Source organism: Sphaerodactylus townsendi, linkage group LG09 (genome assembly GCF_021028975.2).
Source record: "Sphaerodactylus townsendi isolate TG3544 linkage group LG09, MPM_Stown_v2.3, whole genome shotgun sequence".
NCBI classification, from domain to species: domain Eukaryota; kingdom Metazoa; phylum Chordata; class Lepidosauria; order Squamata; family Sphaerodactylidae; genus Sphaerodactylus; species Sphaerodactylus townsendi.
Genome location: NC_059433.1, coordinates 83,092,278 through 83,114,696, shown reverse-complemented (window position 1 = coordinate 83,114,696; position 22,419 = coordinate 83,092,278). Strand labels below are relative to the sequence as shown.

General features: G+C 41.0%; 1 protein-coding gene across 1 annotated transcript in view; it reads right to left on the bottom strand.

Moving 5' to 3' along the window:
- The window catches only part of ANGPT1 (angiopoietin 1), a 152,875-nt gene that overhangs the window by 41,490 nt on the left and 88,966 nt on the right, over window positions 1-22,419 (bottom strand). Inside the window, exons 3-5 of the mRNA XM_048508307.1 lie at window positions 17,483-17,604; window positions 7,491-7,723; window positions 4,245-4,372 (exon numbers count right to left, since the gene is read on the bottom strand). Coding sequence (XP_048364264.1) covers window positions 4,245-4,372; window positions 7,491-7,723; window positions 17,483-17,604 — 483 coding nt within the window. The remainder of the gene's footprint in view (window positions 1-4,244; window positions 4,373-7,490; window positions 7,724-17,482; window positions 17,605-22,419) is intronic.

Sequence of the window (22,419 nt, the reverse complement as noted above, 5' to 3'; positions counted from 1 at the left end):
GATTTATTTATTAGGATTTACCTTGATTTTGTCTGCCACTATCTTAAGATTTCTCAGTTGTACTCCATTTACTGTCTTTGACTGACAATTCGGAATTTGGGAGAAGTTGCCTTAAAATAATGCTTTCATCCTCTTCGTGCAACCGTCTAATCAATACTGACCCTTTCCACACAAATTGAAAATGTTCTGAAAACGTTTTAAATCTCCCCCTTTAGCATGACATTTGTACATACCCCCTTAAAATGATTCATGGTTGCCATTATGGGTTTCCCCCCATTTTGTGTGTGGGGGAGTTCATTGAAGAATTGATGCTTCCTGGCTTTACAGCTTTGTGCTGTGATTCTCCATAATGATGCCTCAAGGTTTAGCCCCCCCCCCCCCCATAACAGAAATGAGGAGCAACTCACTGAAATGAGGAGACACAAGTGAGGGGGAACAGAGAGGGTGAATTCACAAAATGGCGTCAAAAAGGAAATCTGGGAACAGCAGTGATGGGTGGGAAATGTCTTAAAGAGTCTGCACAGCCCTGTTAAACCATTTTTAGCTTAAAGAATCGTTTTTAAACAGCATTCACTGAAAACATTTTGAGGATGGAAATAGATGTTTTCAGAACCAAAGGGGAGGAACAATGTGGAACTCCTCAGAGGAAATATAATATTTCCTGTCTCAAAACGTTTTAAAATGTTTGTGTGGAAACTCTGACCTTTCTGTCATGAAGTTATAATCACAAAATTCATTTCATCATTACAGAACAGTGTCAAGTTGCAAGCAAAAAGGGGAAAAATATTTTTTTTCTATATAATGGTAGAGCATAAAATAGATTTCAGATATTTGGCCCTGAATGAAGATTATTTAAAATCATTATTTGTTCAGAGACCAAAGGTCTACAGAACTTAAATCCATGGCATAGTTCAGTGATAGAAATTAAGCCTGTTTGGTTACTTTGAGGAAGCAAGTTTTATTATCAATGATTTACAGCAGAATTGTTTTATGTTATATGTTCAGTTATGTAGCTATCTTCCCCCTTTCCCTTTCCTTTTGTGAAGACATATGATTTTACTATTAAACAACGTAAGGTTACAGACACTATAGCTCATTCCGCACATGCAGAATAATGCACTTTCAAACTGCTTTCAGTGCTCTTTGAAGCTGTGCGGAATAGTAAAATCCACTTTCAAACAGTTGTGAAAGTGGTTTGAAAATGCATTATTTTGCGTGTGCGGAAGGGGCCTTAGAGTTATCTGTACACAAGCTGAATGATTATTCAAGCATTTACCTGAGGTGGCTAAGTTGAATTATTTTTCACATAAACATGAGAAAACAATATATTTCTTACCATAGTACTAATGATAGAAGAGAGCCCATTTTTTAAAACACAAACTACCTCCTGGTTTGCTGCTAATTGCTGAGTGGTGTTCACCATACCTATCTATTACATTGAATACAGCATTGCACATGATACACATTATGCTCCCCCAGAGATTTAGGGTATGGGCTGATTATATAAAGAAAAATATTTATGCAATATATGATAGTCATCAAGTTGCATTATTTCCCTTTTTCAAAAAATGTTGATCTCTTCATGCAACTACATGCCGTATTGCTGTTTGAGACCTTTAAAAAAGGTCTGGGAATTCTTACCAATTCAGCTTGGGTCTCAGCATTCTCACGCAAGACCATAGAAAGGAAAAGACCTTATGACATGAGCTGGTAATGTAATGTTGTACATGGCCCAATCACACAGAGGTTACTGCCTAATTCCTTTGAACCATTTCCTTCATCAGCAACCCAACGCAACCCATTTCATCCTCAACTGAATCAATTCTATGCTTTTCACTCAAAGGCGATTGTCCTCATGGAGGGCTGTCCTATGGCCCCATTGTATGACTTCAGTTTTTGCCTGCACAGCAAAGGGTCCCTGATTGTGTGTCAGAGTAGAAAGGACCGTTCAGTGCTCCAAAAATGTGAACTTAGTGGGGAAAAGGGAAAACAAAACCCTTTAAAGAAGTGTCTTGTCTTGAAGAGAAACTGTTTGGCTCCATGCTTCCTTTAGCAATGACATTTGAGTGCAAACATTTATCTACAGCATGTGGTTTCATTGGTCTTGGATTTATAGCAGACATTTTTAAGCGATACATGCATCTCATTTAACATTCATGTCAGGCACTCCGAAACACAGTGGTTACTTTTTCACCTATTAAAATCCCCACACTCCATCTATTAAGCTAATGTTTCCACACAGAAAAGGAAAAATAATCTACAGATCTACAGGACATTCATTAATTGAAAAATCCTTTCCTAAACAAGTTTTGATTTCTTCTTTTTGTTTTGAGTGACATTGGAAATTTTAAAAACAGAGGAATTGGACAACGACAGAGAGATTTACCACACTAAATGATTCACTGTGTGGTCTGGCACTCTCTGCTGTGGTGGATACGAACACCTGCCACATTAACAGGAGCAGCAAGCCGATTATAAATGTTAGCTTTCCACCATTCGAGCCAACAAATGTCCTCAACTGGCTCCTGTCCCAGACAAGGTCAAGGCATTCAGTCATTAAACACCTTTTAGCATGTCCTGAGGTTGAAAAAGGAACAAAAAAAATATGGGGGAGGTAAGAAGAATTTAAATTACTCTCTCTTTCTACCTCCTTGGTGGTGAATGGAATACAACTTGAATCATCAATATACTGGGGATTCAAGTTAAATGAATTTGCCTAAAAGGGGGGAAAATGCTTCTAATTGGAGTTCTCAAAAGCTTCTCAAATATATTCTCCCCTCAGAATAACTGTGCTGGTTTTATGAGGAAAGAAAAATAGTTACAGGATTTACAACTGCCCCTTGGAAGTTAGTTCTTTGTTGCTGATGTTTAACACCCAAATACAGTGTATTTCTTGCTCTGTTTATGAGCTGCCAGAGCTATCTACACATCAACCACAGTAAGGTAAAACTTCAATCCTAAGGTCTCTGAATCTGCCATGCCAACTATCTTGGGCTCATTCCGCACATGCAGAATAATGCACTTTCAAACTGCTTTCAGTGCTCTTTGAAGCTGTGCGGAATGGCAAAATCCACTTGCAAACAGTTGCGAAAGTGGTTTGAAAACACATTATTTTGCGTGTGCGGAAGGGGCCTTGGTGATAACTGGGATGGGCTCTAAAAGGTGAAATGAGACATTATGGGGACAATCTTAAGTAGCTCTATTCAGCAGCTAAACAATAAATAAATAGAGGAAGAGGAAACGGACCAACGAAATGAGGTAACATTTGCTTGTTCATCACTAGATATTACCAGGTCAGAGAAGAAGGAAGTATGGGGTTGAATGTGTTCCAGACTAAGATCTGCTTCACCTTATGCATTTTGGTCATGGAAAACAGTTGTACATAGAATACAGTATGAACTAGTGTAGAAAACATGCATGATGATTCATACAAGTGTATATTCCTCAGGGACCCTTGTGTGGAGTTGTAAAACATGATGAAAAGCAATGCATTCTAGTCAGCTATATCCTGATTTGTGAATATGAACCAGGGCTCAAATGCTTCCATGAAGGTGGCACAAATGCAAACTGCTTGATATGAAAAGAGGAAATATGTCCATTCCACTACACACTAAATGTCACAGGCTAGAAATATGACTTGTTGACACTGCCAATATTGAAGCTGAACAAGAATAATTAGAGCTTACTGCCAGAATTTAGCATCCACTCATAAGAATATTGATTTCAATGCTTTTGCAATACTGGCATCAACATTTTTGTTGATCTATACAATGATCTATTTGATACAATCTAAGGGCCATAAAGATATTACTTTTCCTAACTCATTACTTTAGAAGTCCACAAGTCTCGCATTTTTGAAATGGGATATCACTATTTAGCTTACTAGTACAAATTTCTTAAGTTCCATAACCCATTATATTGACATTATGTGCCTTTAGCTCTATACTACACACCCTGGACACATACCTTTAAATGCTTTTGGCTATGTGAGTGGAAGCAGGAATGACTCCATCCATCTCTTTCTTCTCTGGTCTAGTTATCCACCATTCTCCCTCACCCACTGCAGGGAGGAGGGCTCCATGTGATGACAAGAAGGGAATGGGTGGGAGGATCCATGGTTGCCATAGAGATTTAAAGGGCTGCAAAATAGCTATTCTGATCCATTGACCTCTACTGAATATGCATTTGACCAGAGCAGAAACAACCCGCTCTTATTTTTTTTTCAGCTCATTTTTTCCCTTTACCTTTTTAGGCTCCGATATGTTATTAATATAAATAGTGTAGATGCCACTTTTGTTAAAACCAGCTTGGTAAGCATCGGCACAGTCTCTGAATGGCTTGTCATCTTCTTTTTTTGTATTCTTTAGGAGAACTGCAAAACAAAAGAAATCAATGTGACATTGCCAGAAACAGGAGAAACCTTAGTAAATGCTTGACCTAAAAAAAATTGATACTCACTCAGTGGCTTGGGAGTCCCATATTACCTTACCTGACACCTGTGAATCTTCTGGCCACCATTTCCCAGTGTGGCACCTGCCACATTTCAGAAAAGTGGGCAAAGCCCTTGCTGGTCTTTGTGGTTGGCAGGTGGTTCCCACCTTGAAGCTGTTCCCTCCCTACAGAGCAGGCATCATGTCTGGTATGGAAGTAAATGTAGCTATTTTGGCAATGATAATGGCAACTCTGCCCTGAACTGGATGGCCCAGGCTAGATCTTGGAAGCTAAGAATGGTCGACTCTGGTTAGTATTTGAATAGAAGTCCACCAACACTCTCCAAAGTTGCTACTGAGAGGCAGGCCTTGGCAAACAACTTCTGAATGTCTTTTGACCAGAATAACCTGTGGTGTTGCCACAAGACGGCTGTGACTTGGTGGCACTTTCCACCACCACCAATTGCAAATCTGGCTGTTTCTGAGCCATGGGGTACCACTGACCTAACAAGACAATTCCAATAGACATGACTCTAATTAATAAGGTTGCCAGGGGTTTTTTTTTCGTTTGTTTTGCTTTGCAGTCATGCTTCTCTGCTTTAAGAATAAGCCTTAGGAAATGCGTCGCTTATTAAAATTGTGTATTTCAGGTTACTGCTGCTTAAAAATAAGAGCATTAAAAAAACTAAAGTTAGCAACTATACAAGGAAATGAGTCACTGATTGGCACTACCATGTGGCAGGGCTAATATTTTTGAAAGAGTGCCAGTCTTCCTTCCAATGCAGGACACAGGGCCAAACTAAACATATTCTCTTTTAAAGAGCTAAGAACAGCATAAATTCACTCTTTCACCAGCAGTTGTGTACAACTCCAGTCTGCCTGCCAGTGATGCCCAGGCCATCGTCCTGCCCACCCCCAGCATTAGTTACCCTTTGCTCTCCTCTGCCAAATCCTGCCCTTGCAATGCTTGTTCTGATCAACAATTGCAGATTGCAGACATTGTACAATGTCCAGGCACCGGTGCCTGTAAATCATGGCTGTTTCTGTGCATTTGCCACCACTGCTGAGCTCTTTTGGGTTGGACAGGCACTGGAAAGAATCAGGACACCTTTTAAAAAGCAGTTTGCCCTGTTTTCAGTGGAGAATGGCTGTTTCCTGTTGACTTGAATGGAATTCCAAAAGTTATTTTTTTAATAAAAAACCCAAATCTGAAGAATCAAAATTCCAAATCCAATTTTCAAATCTGAAAGTTGGTGCTTCTGCACATCCTCATCAGACACTGATTCCTGAATTATACTACATATCAAAGACAGAATACAGCCAGGGATGTATATTTATATATTTTTTGATGGATGGAGTCCTTTGCCTTTAACAGGTAGTGCATGGGTCAATAGAGCTTTCTTTTAGTGCCACAGATATGCAAAAATGCAAAAGCTTCAATAATTAATTTCAATTTGTTAATATTATAGGCACAGATGCATTATTAATCATACAAATTATGGAAGATCTACCAACATTTTAAATGTGGATGTATAAAAATCATGTTACCTAGTAAGTAATGTTAATGGTAGTATTAGCACCTCTCACTCTGTTGTCACTATATAAATGTCAAATAATAGGGGCAGTAAAAATTTTACTGACATCTTTTAAATGGCTTTTTATTACAGTTTAAAAGGGGGAAAAACAGTAGAGCTACTATTACAGTAAGAGCTTAGGGCCTACTCTTTGGTTTTTATATGCAAGAAAATGTATGTTTGCTGCCCCCCTTCATCTCACTTTACTCCTACTCAATAAATTTATTTCTGTCCTGCTGTCCTTAAAGGAAGCAGAGCTGCTTCCAAGTTAGATTACACTAGAATGAAAACATAGCAATGAATGAAATTAAGATAGCATCAGAATAATTCCAGTAACAAAACATTATCAGCCTAGCTCACAGGATTTCTATAAAATCAGGGCTGCAGCTCATAAGATTCTGCCTTTTTCTGCTCATGGTTATGATAAAACCCAACCAGGGACCCTAGACCAGGGTATGGACAATTAATTTAAGTGAGCAAGGAGGCTTATGTGGAGAACTTTCTAAGGTGAATCAGTCATAAATGAATGCTTTTTTATTTTTAAAATCCTATCCTTCAGTAAGTGGTCCTTTATTAATGGCTGCTATTCAGCCTGGATCAGCAGCACTCTGCACATGCATAGTTTTAGGAAATTTGTAGGCTTGGTGATTCGGATATTCCAAATCATCTAAAATAGCCGAATCGCAGCCGATTCGGGCCACAATCAGTCCAAATACATTGTGCTCGAATACGAGCCGATCTGAACAGAAAATATTTGGATCAACTTGAATACTTTACCACCATCAGATCCTCTGAAGATGCCAGCCACAGATGCAGGCAAAACATCTGGAGAAAATGCTACTGGAACATGGCCATACAGCCCGGAAACCCCACAACACTCCAGTAGTGTCAATTGCCCTTAACAAACAATTTCTAGAATATTTGTGGACTGGAACAAATCTCTCAAATGCTACAAAGTAAACAGTAGATACACAGTGCAAAGGTAATCTTAATACAGTCAAGTGATTAAATCACACATGAAGATGCCTTTTCCTGAATCAGACCCTTGGTCCATCAAGATCAGTATTGTTTACTCAGATGGGCTGCGGCTCTCCAGGATCTCAGGTGGAGGTGTTTTATATCACCTGCCCCCGATCGTTTTAACTGGAAATGCTGCCGAAGACTAAACATGGGACTATCATCATACAAAACAAATGCTCCACCACTGAGTCACATCACCTCCCCAGCAAGACTCCTTTCCATGTGGCCTTTTGATCAAAACACATACATGCTTGGGTACATCAGGAAAGCTGAAAACTAGGAACAACGATGACTCGTACCCAGTGATCTGAACAAAAGTCTCAAAATCAAAAATGGAGAAAGGGTCAACTAGACAAGTAAGCAAGACTAGACATTCTGGAAACCCAAAATATGAGAAGAAATTCAGGTGGGAAGCATCCCTACTTAATGGTGTAATGCTTAGTTTTTCAAGGATATGCTGCCTTACCTCCTTCTTTAGAACAAAGGCTGACCAAGCTATGAACTGTGTCCATCAGCTCCAGTTGCTGTTTCTGAAGCATACTGTTGTTGGTGGTTGCCTTGTTTAGCTGCCTTTCCAATTCCTGAATGATATAGCTTTGACGCGACACCAGCCCTTGCAAGTTCTCTTTTTCTTCCTTCAAAGTATCCAGTTCCCCTTTGTGTCTTTCTTCCATATCAAGTATTTTGTGATCCAGTAAACTGGGGGATGAAACAACAGACCATGTTTGTTAATATTCATGTCAATCAATAGCAGGTGGTCAGATGGAGGGTAGGGGAGAAAAAAAGCTCTCTTTCTAGGGTGGCCTGTGGATTTACCTCTGAACCTACCAATGTTTCATCAGTCACATGTTTGCACTGGAGAGCCAGTGTGGTGTAGTGGTTAAGAGCAGGTGCACTCTAATCTGAAGAACCGGGTTTGATTCCCCACTCTGCCACTTGAGCTGTTGAGGCTTATCTAGGGAACTTGATTAGCTTGTACACATGCCAGCTGGGTGACCTTGGGCTAGTTACAGTTCTTCTGAGCACTCTCAGCCCCACCTGCCTCACAGGGTGTTTGTTGTGAGGGGAAGGGAAAGGAGTTTGAAAGCCCCTTTGAGTCTCCTTACAGGAGAGAAAGAGGATATATAAATCCAATTCTTCTTCTTCTCTTCTTCTTAATGCAGTAAGTGGACTGCACAAAGACATCTTCAAGACTGTTTCCCATTCTTTTTGGGAAGAATGTAGTCCCAGATGGATTATGATGCCATCTGGATGGAAAGGTACATATTTTTCAGCTGTCCTCCCTACATTGAGAGGCGTAGCTGCAATGGGAACATCTGGGGTGGCTCGCCTCAGGTGCCACTATTGCAGTCACGTGTTGGGGGGCAGGGGTGTGTCAGAGGTGTTTCTGGGCATGTCGGGGGTGGGGCAGTGTGGGAGGGGGCACTCAGGCAGTTGATGCCTTGGGCGCAGTTTCCCCTCCCTTCATCACTGTCTACATTGGTGCCGTTTTCCTTCCAACAGCTCCACATAGCCACCATTTTTCATTGCCGTACAATTGGTGAGCTTAAAATAAATCCACAATTTTATAGCATTATAACGCTATAGTTTTCCATAGCATTTGGAGGTGGTGGAAAGTGTTGTCAACTCATAGGTGACCTAAAAGGACCACGTAAAGTTTTCACAGCAAAAGACTTTGGGAGGTGGTTTGCCCTTGCTTTCTTCTGCATAGTGACCCTGAATTTCTTTGGTGGTTTCCCATCTAAATACTAACTTCTGAGATCCCTGCTTAGCTTCTGAGATATGATGAGCCATCCAGGTCAGGGATTCATAATTTTTTTAAAGGCCCTCTGGTGGTGCAGGGTGAAAATATAGGAGAAATGGCAGCTGACAGAGGAAGCTGCATAGAAAATAGCTGTATGCAACTTCTGCTTCTGCAGCCGCTGCAGCAGTAATGAATGTGAAATGGATAATACTTGCTGCATTGATGGATCATGGAATATCAGATTTTCAGGTAGCACAGACAAAACAACCATTCTCCATGTTAGGATGAATGGATGAAATGTGTTCTTTTATTGTTCTATCATATTGTTCTGCTCTGCATTCCAGTTTACCTAAGAAATGGACCTTTGAAGTAGTTTAGTCTTAGTATTCTGAGAGAAGGACAGGTTCAAGGTAACCCAGTGAGCTTTCATGGCAGACTGAAGATTTCAATAAACATAGAAATAATCCTGAGAATGAAACAGCTTTAGATATTATTTCTCTAATAAGCACACACCCAAAAACATGTGTGAGTATGTGTAACACTCACCGCACATATAAATACCACATACAGCACATAAAAATCATACAATATGCATACACAATATGGATTAATTTGGCAAACTAACAGCAAAGAACCAAGAACTGAGGCCATTACACATACAGTGCAATAATGTAGAACGCATTCTTTCATCTCTAATAAAAGGGCAATTCTCACTGAGAAAAGGAACATCACATTTTTGGAACACAGTTGACAACTTTTTATGCTTTTAACATCTGTAAGGCAGCCAGCAATGGCCACAAGATTCTTTCCCCCAGAACAGACCTGCAGTGCTAGGAAAAATGATCTTGCATTGATTTTCGTCTTGTGAAGTCCTAATCTAGATATGATGGCTAAAAGTACGTGGGAAAAAAAAAACTTCCAACAAGAATAGTAGCACCCAGGAAAGCAAAATCTGAAGGTAAGTGCTGAGGTTCCTGCTCGGCAATGCATCTGAGACATTTCAAGAGAAGTAAAAAATAAAGTTCAAAAAGACCAAAAGACCAATTATTGGCAGAGGGCCTCAACATAACCCAGACCCTGTTCTGGATAACACCACCCACATATCTGGCCCAGCCTTGACACCTGGCAGCTCACTCCTGCAGTATGGAAGGCTTCCCAATACTCAGTTGGCTGAAAAGCTAAGATAACTAGACTATTGTTCCATGGAAGAGAAAATAAGTTTATTAAGGCCCTTTTCAAATGGGATAATGTTTACAACCTAATGAAATTTATTTTTGTACCATTTCTTCAGTCAGGTTGACCCCAATCTTACATTATTTTATACATATCTGCATGGTAGGTCAAAGGCATGCATTCATGCTTCACTAAAAACTGTGCTACGGTTATGGTACAGCAAGCATGCAGAATGAGATTCCCATCTACACAGGTAAATTCTGTTGAGAGTGATGGCTATAGCACAACAGCAGCATAAAAAAGTGGCCGTGACTCACCGCGGCCGCCATTGCTGCTGGGGAAGGGATAGCCTCCTGTTGGTTGCCGCCTTCCCAGCAGCCCCACAAGCTTCATCCGCTCGCGAGGCTTCTGTTCTTCTCAGGCGCCCAGCAGTGATGCTGGGTGTTCTGACATCACCGGGGAGGAGGGCCGGGCGGCCTATATGAGGCCGGGCCCGGCTTAGCTTCCTCCCCATTTGCCGGAGCATGCGAGTCTCCCACCCTCCACTCCCCGTTTTGTCTTTTGTTAATGCATGTTTGTTTTGTTACAGGATCGGCGGATTGCGCATGGGGGACTGATCTTTAGTTTGGGTCAGCGGGTGAAATACCCACTTTATTGGAACCTCCTTATGAGGTTTGGGGTGGAGCAAGCCAAGGGGTAACCTGCCCAGATGTGGGCTTCTATGGCTTGCACCCCTGGCAGCAGTGGAGTCTTCAGGAAGTGGCAGCCGCCCATCTGGAATCTCACAGCTGCTCCAGCGTGCGTTCATTTTTCATCAGCAGGTGTGCTGTAGAAAAATGTAGGTGTCTGGGGGACAGCACTCGGGCTGCCCAGCACACAGATCAGACCCCCATGCTGCGCCATACACTTTGTTTTCCTTGAACCAATTTTGTAAAATAAAATGGCTATGGCCAACTTTTTTCCACACAAGAAAAGTACCGTATATACTCATGTATAAGTCGAATTTTTCAGCACATTTTTAATGCTGAAAAAGCTCCCCTCGACTTATATGCGGGTCATTAAATTTTATTTGCGTGTTTTTACTTTGCCGGCCAGCAGTTTTTATGCTAGAGGCACCAAAATTTCAGGGTACCCTCAGAAGACTCTCCTGATGATACCAGCCAAGTTTGGTAAAGTTTGGTTCAGGGGGTCCAAAGTTATGGACCCCCAAAGGAGGTGCCCCCATTCCCCATTGTTTTCAATGGGAGCTATTAGTAGATGGGGCTACCCTTTTGAGAGTCCATAACTTTGGACCCTCTGAACCAAACCTCACCAAACCTGGCTGGTCTCATCAGGAGAGTCTCTTTATGATACCAGCCAGGTTTGGTGAAGTTTGGGTCAGGGGATCCAAAGTTATTGACCCCCAAAGGGGATGCCCCATCCCCCATTGTTTACAATGGAAGCTAATAGTAGATTTTTCATTTCTGATAATATTCCTCTTAAAATCTAATTTGGGTTACATTTGGACATATAGATGATGATGAGGAATCCAGTTTTGAAGGATTTTAACTCTTGTGTTTTAGCTTGGTTGCTGGTTGAGCTAAGGTTTTTGTACTTTTAAAGTTATTGTTGATACCATATTGTTCTTGTTGACCCTCTTTTCCACTTACAGAGCCAGTTTACTGTTTTTCTTTGAAATAAATATTCAAAAACATTTAACCTACTGATGCCTCAATTGATGCTGCATTTCCCACCCTCGACTTATACGCGAGTCAATAAGTTTTCCCAGTTTTTTGTGGTAAAATTAGGTGCCTCAACTTATATGCGGGTCGACTTATACACGAGTATATACGGTATGTTGTACTCTTTTTAATTTTGTAAAGCTAGGAGGGTTTTAGCTACTTACCTCAAGCAGCAATATAGCATAATGTCCAGTGATGTGAAGATGCAGAGACTTAAAAAAAATTAATACAGCCTTGACCTAGATGGCCCAGGCTAGCATAATATTCAGTTATGTGAAGATGCAGAGGTGTTTTTTTTAATCAGCATAGGCCCTGAACTAGATGGCCCAGGCTAACATGATCTTGTTATAATTTAAGCAGGATTGGAAACCTTTAAAAAAGAGATTCTCATCCATGTAAGTAAATCCAGTTGGGAATTATTGTTCTTTTCTATGTGTGTGTGCAATGATTTCCATAATGAAGATTTGTGTCATCTTTGTTAGGTACCCCACACTCCTTAAGATAACATTAAATTAATCCTCGGTTATCGTTGTCACAAGTTGACAGTTATTTGCGCTGATAGTTGAACTGCCTACATGAAGAAGAATGGTGTGACAATGACATTTAGAATTTTACTAGCTTGGACCCTGAGGGAGCTTACAGATATTTTATTGCTTTAGCAATAACACATCTTGGGGTTATAGAAATTAAGTTAAATACTGTGCCATGCAAAGGTGGGCTAATTTTAAGGGGTTTTTTTTTTCCTGATGATGATGAATAATTTTTCTAAACAAATATCCTAACATTACCTCTGTCTTTTCATGTTTTATTAATTTATATTTATTGAATTTATATCAGAGCAGCTTCTAACAACTATATGAATAAAAATGTATGCAATACAGTATGACACCTTAAAACTCCAACCAGTGTGGAACACACACACACACACACACACACACACACACACACACACACACACACACACACACACACACACACACACACACACACACACACACACACACACACACACACACACACACACACCCTGCCTGAAGACAATCATATCAATACAGAAAAAGAGGGAAAGGGAGGCTAGTCAAGATGGCTCCTCGTTAGGCCTGGTGGAAGAGCTCTGACTTACAAGCCCTGTAAATTGAGCTAGAATGTGCTGTGCATTGATTCTCTTTGGATTGTTATGCCAACAGTGAAAGCCATATCACAATCTCATTCAAAATCTCCACCTTCTCAACTAATATTACCTGTCTTTTCAGAGTTTAGAAGAAGCATTGGTTTTTATAGCCTGCTTCTCTGTGCCTTTAAGGAGCATCATAGTGGCTTCTATTCACCTTTCCTTCCTCTCCCCTCAGCAGACACCTTGTGAGGTAGGTGGGGCTGAGAGAGTTCTGAGAGAACCGTGACTAGCCCAAGGTCACCCAGCAGCCTTTATGTGTAGGAGTGGGGAAACAAACCTGGTTCACCAATCAGAGTCCATTCCTCTTATGGAGGAGTGGGGATCAAACCCGGTTCTCCAGATCAAAATCTACCATTCCCGACCATGACACAACACTGGCTTTAGTTTCAATTTGTTTGTTTTTAGCCAATTTATCACAGCAGTTAGGCAGCAATTCAGGACCTCTGCCACAATACCAGGAGACGTGGATAAGGATATACAGAGCCTTCCTACAAAGGAAGCATTTTCCATGTAGGAGCTGCACATGATCTGAAACAGCCTTTCAAGTGTTATGGGATCAAGTTAAAGGTGAAAAGAACAGGGTGTTATTTTTACGGTAAGTTAACTATGAGGGCATGTCCAGCTTGACAATAAATCTTCAGCTCCTATTGCTTCTTTAAAAAATAAAATAAAGGACTTTTGTTTTAAATGCAGTGCTATTATGTAATGTTGTCTAGCCTATTGATCTTAATGAGGCCCGAAATCAATTTTCCACTCAAGAAATGGTGCGTTAAAATTTGTCAGGATGTAAGCCAGCAGGATCGCCCAGCAGAACTATCATAAACATCCAAAAGGCTAGGCAGATGGAGAATAAGCCAATATAAAGGTTTCCAATGGCAGCTTCTGTCTGGGTGAAGAAGACTGTGGAGAAGGAGCTGAAGATGGTTTTTAGGGGGATGGAATGCTGGAGTCAGGCAATTTCCTTTGCAAAAGACAGGATATATCTCCTAATCCAATCCAGACCATGCCTAAAGCTTAAAGAGGATTTTAACTTCCAAGCAGAGAATGATGTGTTTGAGAAGAAGATATGGTCCAGTCCTGTGATTTTTTAAAAAAATACATGTCAGTAGCATTCTTGAAGTCTGGATTTTACAAAGAACAGATAACATGATTTACTCTTGCTTTGAGCTGTCCAACAGGTACAGATAAGTGCTAAATACGGTGTGATAGATAACCACTTAATCTTTTATTTGTGTTATATGTATAGGTGGATATTCACTGGTGACTCTTTACTTGCCAGGAAACAAGCATCATTGATCAAATCTTGCTTCTTGTATAATAAATCTGATAGGGATTATAAATAGCAGCTCTATTTAAACAATACAATGCTAGTGTTAATAAAGTTTTATGGTAGCAAAGAGAACTCAGCAAGGATTTGGAGATATTGGGTACATTTGCAGTTAAAGCTCAAAACGTGCATGCGTGCGTGCATGCGTGCGCACGCACGCGCACACACACACACGCACACACACAGAAAGCAATTCAGGTTCCAGAATAACCTGCAATCAAAAATCTGTAGTGATTATCTCTAAAAATCCCAGGCTGGTTCATGAAGTGAGTGGATCAATAAGTACTAGAGCACAATATATTCTCTTGCTGAGGCAGTGTGAATTGATAAAATAGATATCAAAAAGTGTGAAATGATATATTTTAGATGGAAAGACTCAGTTATGCAGACAGGCTTTCTTCTACTAACTGCTGATTACTTGTTCTGAATGTTGACATGGCTTGGCTCTTTCATTGTAACGTTATTGCTGATCTTTCGTCTGAGAGCAATTCTTACTCTATATGTGCTGTAGATGACTCAGCATCTTCAAATAGATATGCAAATGTTGTAGATTGACTAAGTGCATTCACTATAAACTGCCTTGAGTTCTGCTAAGTAGAAAGGAGGCCAATAAATGTATTAAATAAACAATATAAATAAAATACATACAAAAGCTATTCATCTCTAAAACTATAAAATACAGTCTCTCCAGCACCCATCCTTCCCTGCCAATTCTTAGTGGATCATGTTCCATTCCACTTTCTTGAAAAAAGAACTGCTCCTGCTTTCCTGCCCTAATGGCAGCAAAGAAATAAATTTTCAGCACTTCTCTTTTCAACACACCCTTTCTTCTCACATACAAGGTCAGGCTATTTTATCACATTACAAGCCAGTCACTCTGTAAGTCAATATAGCTGCACCTAGGTCAAGGCAGACCATATTTATTTACTCTAATGCATACTTTAGCACCATGACACATTGTTAGGGTACATAAATAAATGCAAAAGATTAAACATCCACCAGCCCTAGCCTATATGAATCTCTGCCTTATGCATGTTCTAATCGCTAAGCCACTAACTGGCAGGTCATTGATACCACCAGAAGGTCAGTGGGTTAAAAACCACACACATTTTCTCTTTGACTGAGAAGTTTTGTAATCGCCTTGAGGATAATTCAATAATATATGATTTAAACTTGATAAAACACATTAGTCGAGAGAGAGTAGATTTCAACTTATTGTCTCAGCCTCTCTGCTCTGCTTTCTTACAAAGACTGCATCCATTCAGGGTTAGTTCATATCATGATATACTAGCCATTTTCTCAGGGTCCCTCCAGATATCACTTCAGGCTTAGAAACATATGTAGAAAGCCAACTACTTTCTTGAAAGACTGGTTTCTACTCTTGTGGTTCTGGGCTGGAGAACCTATATGATGTAGTGGTTTAGATGTTGGACCACTGTCTGTGGGACCTAGGTTTGTTTCCCTACTGTAACATGAAATCCCACTGTGTGATCTTGGCTTGGTCACTCTCTCTCAGTCTAACCTACCTACAGCTGCCATTGCAAAGATTTCATAGAAGAGAAGAGAATGCTGTTGTAGGCTGATTTGAATCCTCACTGGGGCAAAAAAGCAGGAAATAAATAAATATCAAAATAAATAATGTTGACTATTATTATGGCACAGCAGCCACACACCATGGTAGCAGCTTCAGCATTGCTGAGGTGAAGAATAAAAGGTCTCCAGTTGCATTTAATACAACTCAGTCAGCCACATGAAGTATTTCTTGGACCTTTTTGTGGATAACTTGGAAAAACTGTCTGAGAACATGAAGTATTTTCAAAGACAAAAAAGAATCAATGCTAGCATGTAATTGGGGTGATTGTGTGATATATACACTATCTCATTCCATTCTTCCATTTCTTCTTTCCCTATATTGCTCCCTTCCTTAAGATAATGTGCTCTGCAACACTGCACAACGGTCCAAGATATCTGTTCTAACAGGGCCTTGTATCAGTCCTTCTAACAGCAAACTCAATATGCCCCCTACACTGACTAGTGGGTAAGTGAAACACAGGCATTCACAGATAATGTATCACAGAAATTTCTATATATTCTGGCACGCTGTAGGCATGCAGGAAAAATACTTTGTAAATCATGAGATAACAAAAAACCACAATTATAGCAATAGTCCTTCATGCCAATGTCTGCAAATGTGCAAAGGAACAGAACTTCTAAATAGTCAAAAGCCTGGCAGAGGTAAAGGAAGTAGGTGGATTTGACTCACCAAAAAACAGAAGGGGAGAGGACAATGAACACAACGGGGTTTCAAATTCTCCTCAAGGGGGTCTCTCTAGTTCTGAATTAATATCATGATCTTGTTTCCAATCTGGAATCAATGTGTTAGGAATCCTTTACTACATTTTTTTCACTTTCCAGTTCTGAACAGAATTCTGTGTGTGTGCATCTTGCTTTAACTTTCAAATTCGTAGGAATATTTGTCATGATACAAAAATGTACCTGTTTGCACTGACAAAACATTGCAAAAAAGCAATCAAACAGTTGTGTCAAGATCTTTTTTTTTGTATTTTACTATTGCCAACTCTATAATCAGGCAAGGTACAGTAGTAGCAGCCTCTGCTGCCGCCACTGCCTTGCAAATTCTTCCTTTGCCTCGCCCAAATACCCAATTTCTCAAACTCTTATAAGGAGAAGAGCAAGGATGGAAGAAGTATTAGCTGCTTTACCTTCTGAAAGTAGCTAATGCTTCTTCCACCTTTGCTCGTCCCCTAACAAGAGTTTGGGAAGCTCTACTGACTATGCATCATTTGCTGTGTTCAGGAACAAGGAAATAAAGAGTATTAGCTGCCCCAAACAGTAGAGCCAGCTATGATAGCGATCTCAAGCAGCACTCCTTTTTCAGCTGCTACTGAACCAGTGCATAGGAGCACATTAATACATCATTAAAACAATGCAAAAAAAAAAATCCTGATGCATACATTGAATCACTTTAAAGGTTGTTGTTTTGGGGTATTGTCAGTGAAACTGGGTGGAACTAGTCAGTGGAATGAATAGAAAACCACAACAAAGGGTACCCAATTCTAATACTATAATCCAATTTGAATATTAATTTGAGCAATTTTCCAAATTACAAAGGAGTGGAAGGAAACTCTGGAAGAATAGAAGAAAACAATGAGCAAATCTGCTCATTCCAGTCCAATTCATAGATATGTATAGACACTCCAGATCTCTTTCGATTAATGTTTTAAGGAAAACAGCAATGAAAAGAATACTGCGGTGTGAAACTAGCAAGCATTTAATAACCAAGAGATGTAAACTTCACCTGTTTTTCTCATGAATTTTCAAGATTTCGTGGGTTTGTTGGAGCAGTTGTTTCTCCAGCTTGTAAGTAGATAATGAATTTTCCAGCAGTTGAATTTCTAATCGGGATGTTTGATTTAGTACCTTAAGGATCAAAAGGGGGAAAAAAGATGTTAGCAGGTACTGGGGTTGCCAAATTTGGTTCAGAAATGCTTGGAGATTTGAGGGCAGAATCTGGGGGCAAAGGGGGGGAAGAAGCCTCGGTAGGGTATGATGCCATACACTCCACACCCAAACCCCCCTCCCACACACACAAAGCTGAAATTTTCTCCAGGAAAAAGTGGAATACATCTTTAAATAGAGAGCAAATAAATAAGTAATATACATATTCTGGTGATCAGTGGTAATTCTGGGAAATCTCCAGCCCCCACCTGGAGGATGGCAGCCCTAGAAATTGCCAGGTATTAGTGCAACAATTAATACTAGCAGTAACAGCACCGTTGTGCTTGCTTTAGACCTCTGTAATAATTCAACTCAGAAATATAGTTTAGATATCAGCACATAAATAAGTGTGGTACTAGCATTGTGGCAATTTTATTTTATTTGGAACAGGAAAAAGATAGGATTTGTTTTGGTGGGGAGAGCGAGATGCAAGTCTAAAAATAAACTTTAAATTGTTCATTTAAACAACATGCTTAGCCAAGGCCCCTTCCGCACACGCAAAATAATGCATTTTCAAACCACTTTCACAACTGTTTGCAAGTGGATTTTGCTATTCCGCACAGCTTCAAAGAGCACTGAAAGCCGTTTGAAAGGGTATTTTTCTGCATGTGCGGAATGAGCCCAAGAAGCTTGGACAGAATGTAGATGAAAACCGCCCTATTTCGGCCAGTGTTCTGTAAAGAGAACTTCTACTGAATGTCTGTTCTGGTCATATCTGCTCTGCTGTATTAGTCCTCATCACCCCATATAATGCATGATGCCATGGATCTGTAATCCTTCCATTTCCCCCCATTTCTTTGACCCATATTGGATCCAGACTGGTGTTTCTGCAGAAGAGGAATTTCTGCCAACCAACCACAACTTTCTTTGTCTGGGGAGACTTTGCCATTTAGGTTCAGCTTTTCCATCTGCTTGGTCCCACCCCTTGACTGCTAACACCTTTCAAAGGAACCACAACACGGAGGTGCCACTTTTTGCCTGGGGAGACTTCGTTAATTGACTGTTTGATGCATTATAACAATATGTTTCATGTCCATTACTTGCCTTTGGGGTTCTTTTGAATAGAAAGGTGAGTGATAAAATAAAAAATATTTCTCATCCCCTTACAGCATCTTGAAATGACCCCCCCCCCCCAGTTCTGCTCCTTGTAGTCCCCTTTTCCCAAGAACTAGGATTTTGGGAGCATTTGGGGCTACCCCCAGAAGGGGAAGATCCGAAAATTGTCCTCTTTGAGCCCTATGTCCTAATATCCTTAATATACAACACCACCTAAAATACCAGTAGCAAAGAAGACATAGTTAAAAGGAGCATAGAGGAGACATAGCTAAGATCCTCTATACCCTTACAATCCTTTCTACATCCAGGAGATGAAACATTCATTGTTAATGATGCACAACACCCCTTGGCTCATTTCAGTGTTCATTTTTGCATGCTTTCTCAGAGCAGCCAAGGAAAACCTTTTGGAGACAGCCACTGTGAGAGAGATTGCCCACAGCCCTCCATGCCAGCTCCTCACTCCAAACAAACATACTCTTGCAAAGGAATGGAGGGGGCAACAGCAGAGAAGACTTGCAAGGGTCAGGGAAGTCTTGAACAACCCTCCTTCACTGGGCCAGATGCTGTGGGATTTTTGCTTCTTCCCAGAGTTTACTTGCTTTGGGCATGTGATTTTTAATTAAATGTTTTTGTTCATTCAAATACATTGGGAGACACATGAAACTTCAAATCTCATGAACCTCAACGTGAAACAGGCATCTGGCTCAATGAAAAACTGAAAAGGCTCATCCCGGCTGCCCTGTAAAGGCTCTTTCCACAGCTCAGTGGCCCCTTCCGCACACGCAAAAATAATGCGTTTTCAAACCACTTTCCGCACAGCTTCAAAGAGCACTGAAAGCAGTTTGAAAGTGTATTATTCTGCATGTGCAGAATGAGCCTGAGTCATTGGCTGGCTAAGAAATAAACGAAGTATAGGATTTAAACGTGTCCAGAAGAAGATGAGTCAACATACAGTTGCCATGTTGGGTAGGAGCTCCATGTAGAGCATAATGAACAATTCCACCCTGAGAATGTGCCTATGTCCTTCTACTGTAACTAAACCAACAATGTAATCCTAAAAAGTGTCACACACTTCTAAATCTATTGATGACAATGGGCTTAAAAAGGTGCGACTGTGCTTAGGATTGTACTGCAAGGGTCCATTTTATTATTTGTATTTATTTAGATATTTTTACTCAGCTTTTATCTCCAGTGGAGACCCACAGAGGTTACAAAAACACATAAAATACAGTTTAAAGAAGCACATTCACCCACTCAGGAATTTAATAGGCTGCATCCTGGGCTGGTGTGAATCTGCTGGGCTGGTTCTCAGCCATGAGACAAGAGCCCTTTGGCTCTTGCCAAAAGGCTTGTGCCTCTGGCCATTCTCAAGCTTAAATATCTGCTTCAGGAAGGGAAACAGGAGCTCAGCCCAGATTCAGTTGGGGGCTGCATGATCAAGCTGGGGTGTGTTTATGTGTGAGGCCGTAACTATGCAACTCTAGTAATATAAGAATGGATCCTGTTTGATTGAGGATGATGTAAGAGGTAGTCTTGCCATGCTTATTAAAAAAATTTCTGGGTTAAAATTCTTATTCAAAAAATACAACATAAATATATAATATAGCCTTTCTTCTCTGCTATGACAGAAGTCCAAAAATATAAGGGGTTTTTGTTTCCAAATATTCCTGCACTCATGTTCTATCACCTAGAAACTAAGGTAGTTATGTATGAAACATTTATTTTCTATGGAAAACTAAGAAGCTGAGAGTTTTAAGAAAGCTACATTGTCACCACCATATGTATATTATCTCTAGCTAGAAGTGATTAAGTGTTCTTTCTTGAGTAATTGGTCTTGTTATTCTATATGCTGTTATAGGGTTAAGTAATCATTGTGTGAAAGAATACTGCAAACTCGGTTCAAGACTTGAATTTTTTTTAAAAAAGTCCCAACTCAAACACCTTGCTGGTACAACTAAGTGGCTAATGAAATGACTGCAGACATGAATACATTTGCAGGCCCAGGGGTAATGCAGTGAGTTTAGGAGGAAAAACCACACACAAAGTAGGGAAAAACAGGCCACAGTTTTACTGAATACAGCTGCAGGAGCATTGGCACAGCATGGGAATGTGACAACATCAAGCGACCTGCCCACCACTCAATTATAGCCCCATCTCCCCCCACCTTCTGAGAGGAAAAACCATGGAGCAAGCATGTCACCTTCAGAGAGGGAAACCATGGAATGGGTCCACCCATAAGATCCCTTAAGGGAGTCCTCAAAATGGGGGAGGCTGGTTCACACACACTGCCTCCCCTCCAAATGGATCCATCCCAATGCCCCAACCTTCCAACTAAGCTGTGACAAAGATGTAGAGCATGAAAACACAGGAACATGGAAGTAGAAGGGACCTCAAGGGTTATCTAGTCCAACCTTCTGCACAGTGCAGGGAATTTACAACTACCTCCCCTCCCCACTCCCCCAGTGACCCTCACTTTATGCCCAGAAGAAGGCAAAAAAACCCTCCAGGATTCCTGGCCTATCTGGTCCAGAGGGAAATTCCTTCCTGACCCCAAAGCAACAATCCCCAAAGCTGGGTAGTAAGCAAGAGTCACAAGAGCCAAACCTGGCTCATCCCTTCCTGCCCTCCCTCTCAATAATTGCCTACGGATAATCTGAAATCCCTCCTACCCTCACCCCTGAAATAACTCAAACACAAAGACCGGGTGGAAGAGCTTTCACCTAGAGATGGCAAGATCTATGTGGCTGCCCTGCTAAATGAGTATGGTAGATCCAGATGACAGCCCTTCATGTAGGTCTGATAACCTGGATAGCTTTAAAAGGGCTTGGACAGATTTATGGAGGAGAAGTCGATCTCTGGCTACCAATCTTGATCCTCTTGATCTCAGATTGCAAATGCCTTAGCAGACCAGGTGCTCAGGAGGAGGAGCAGCAGAAGGCCATGCTTTCACCTCCTGCATGTGAGCTCCCAAAGGCACCTGGTGGGCCACTGCGAGTAGCAGAATGCTGGACTAGATGGACTCTGGTCTGATCCAGCAGGCTAGTTCTTATGTTCTTATGATACTCCCACCCCTCGAAGAGAAAAGAGCCATGTCACCAGCTCAGAACTCCATACTCCCCACCCCAGGCTGCAAAACAAGGCTGCACATAATCCTGGGGCTAGATCAGGGGTAGGGAACCTGCGGCTCTCCAGATGTTCAGGAACTACAATTCCCATCAGCCTCTGTCAGCATGGCCAATTGGCCATGCTGGTAGGGGCTGATGGGAATTGTAGTTCCTGAACATCTGGAGAGCCGCAGGTTCCCTACCCCTGGGCTAGATGCACAGCAACTGTCAGATTCTATATGTTGCAACCTGCAATGAAAAAGAGTGAAAACTTCTGAACTGTGAATAGACAGTGAAAATACCAAATGACAACACCAGATCTCAGAAGATGGGGAACTGTCATGCCACACCTCCCTGACTTCTTCCATTCCCACTCCTACTAGAAACAAATGGGCATCCATTTCCAGACTGTTTTCAAAAGCAGCCCCTTGTTGACTACAATAGGATCTGGTCAGAATATGGATCACTTTGGTCAGATCATTCAGTTTGGGGAATGGCTGGAGCTAGTATGCCGAAGCTGTTATGTGTCACAGAAGAACCTCCAACCATAGGCCAGAAATAAGCAGCACTTCCCAAA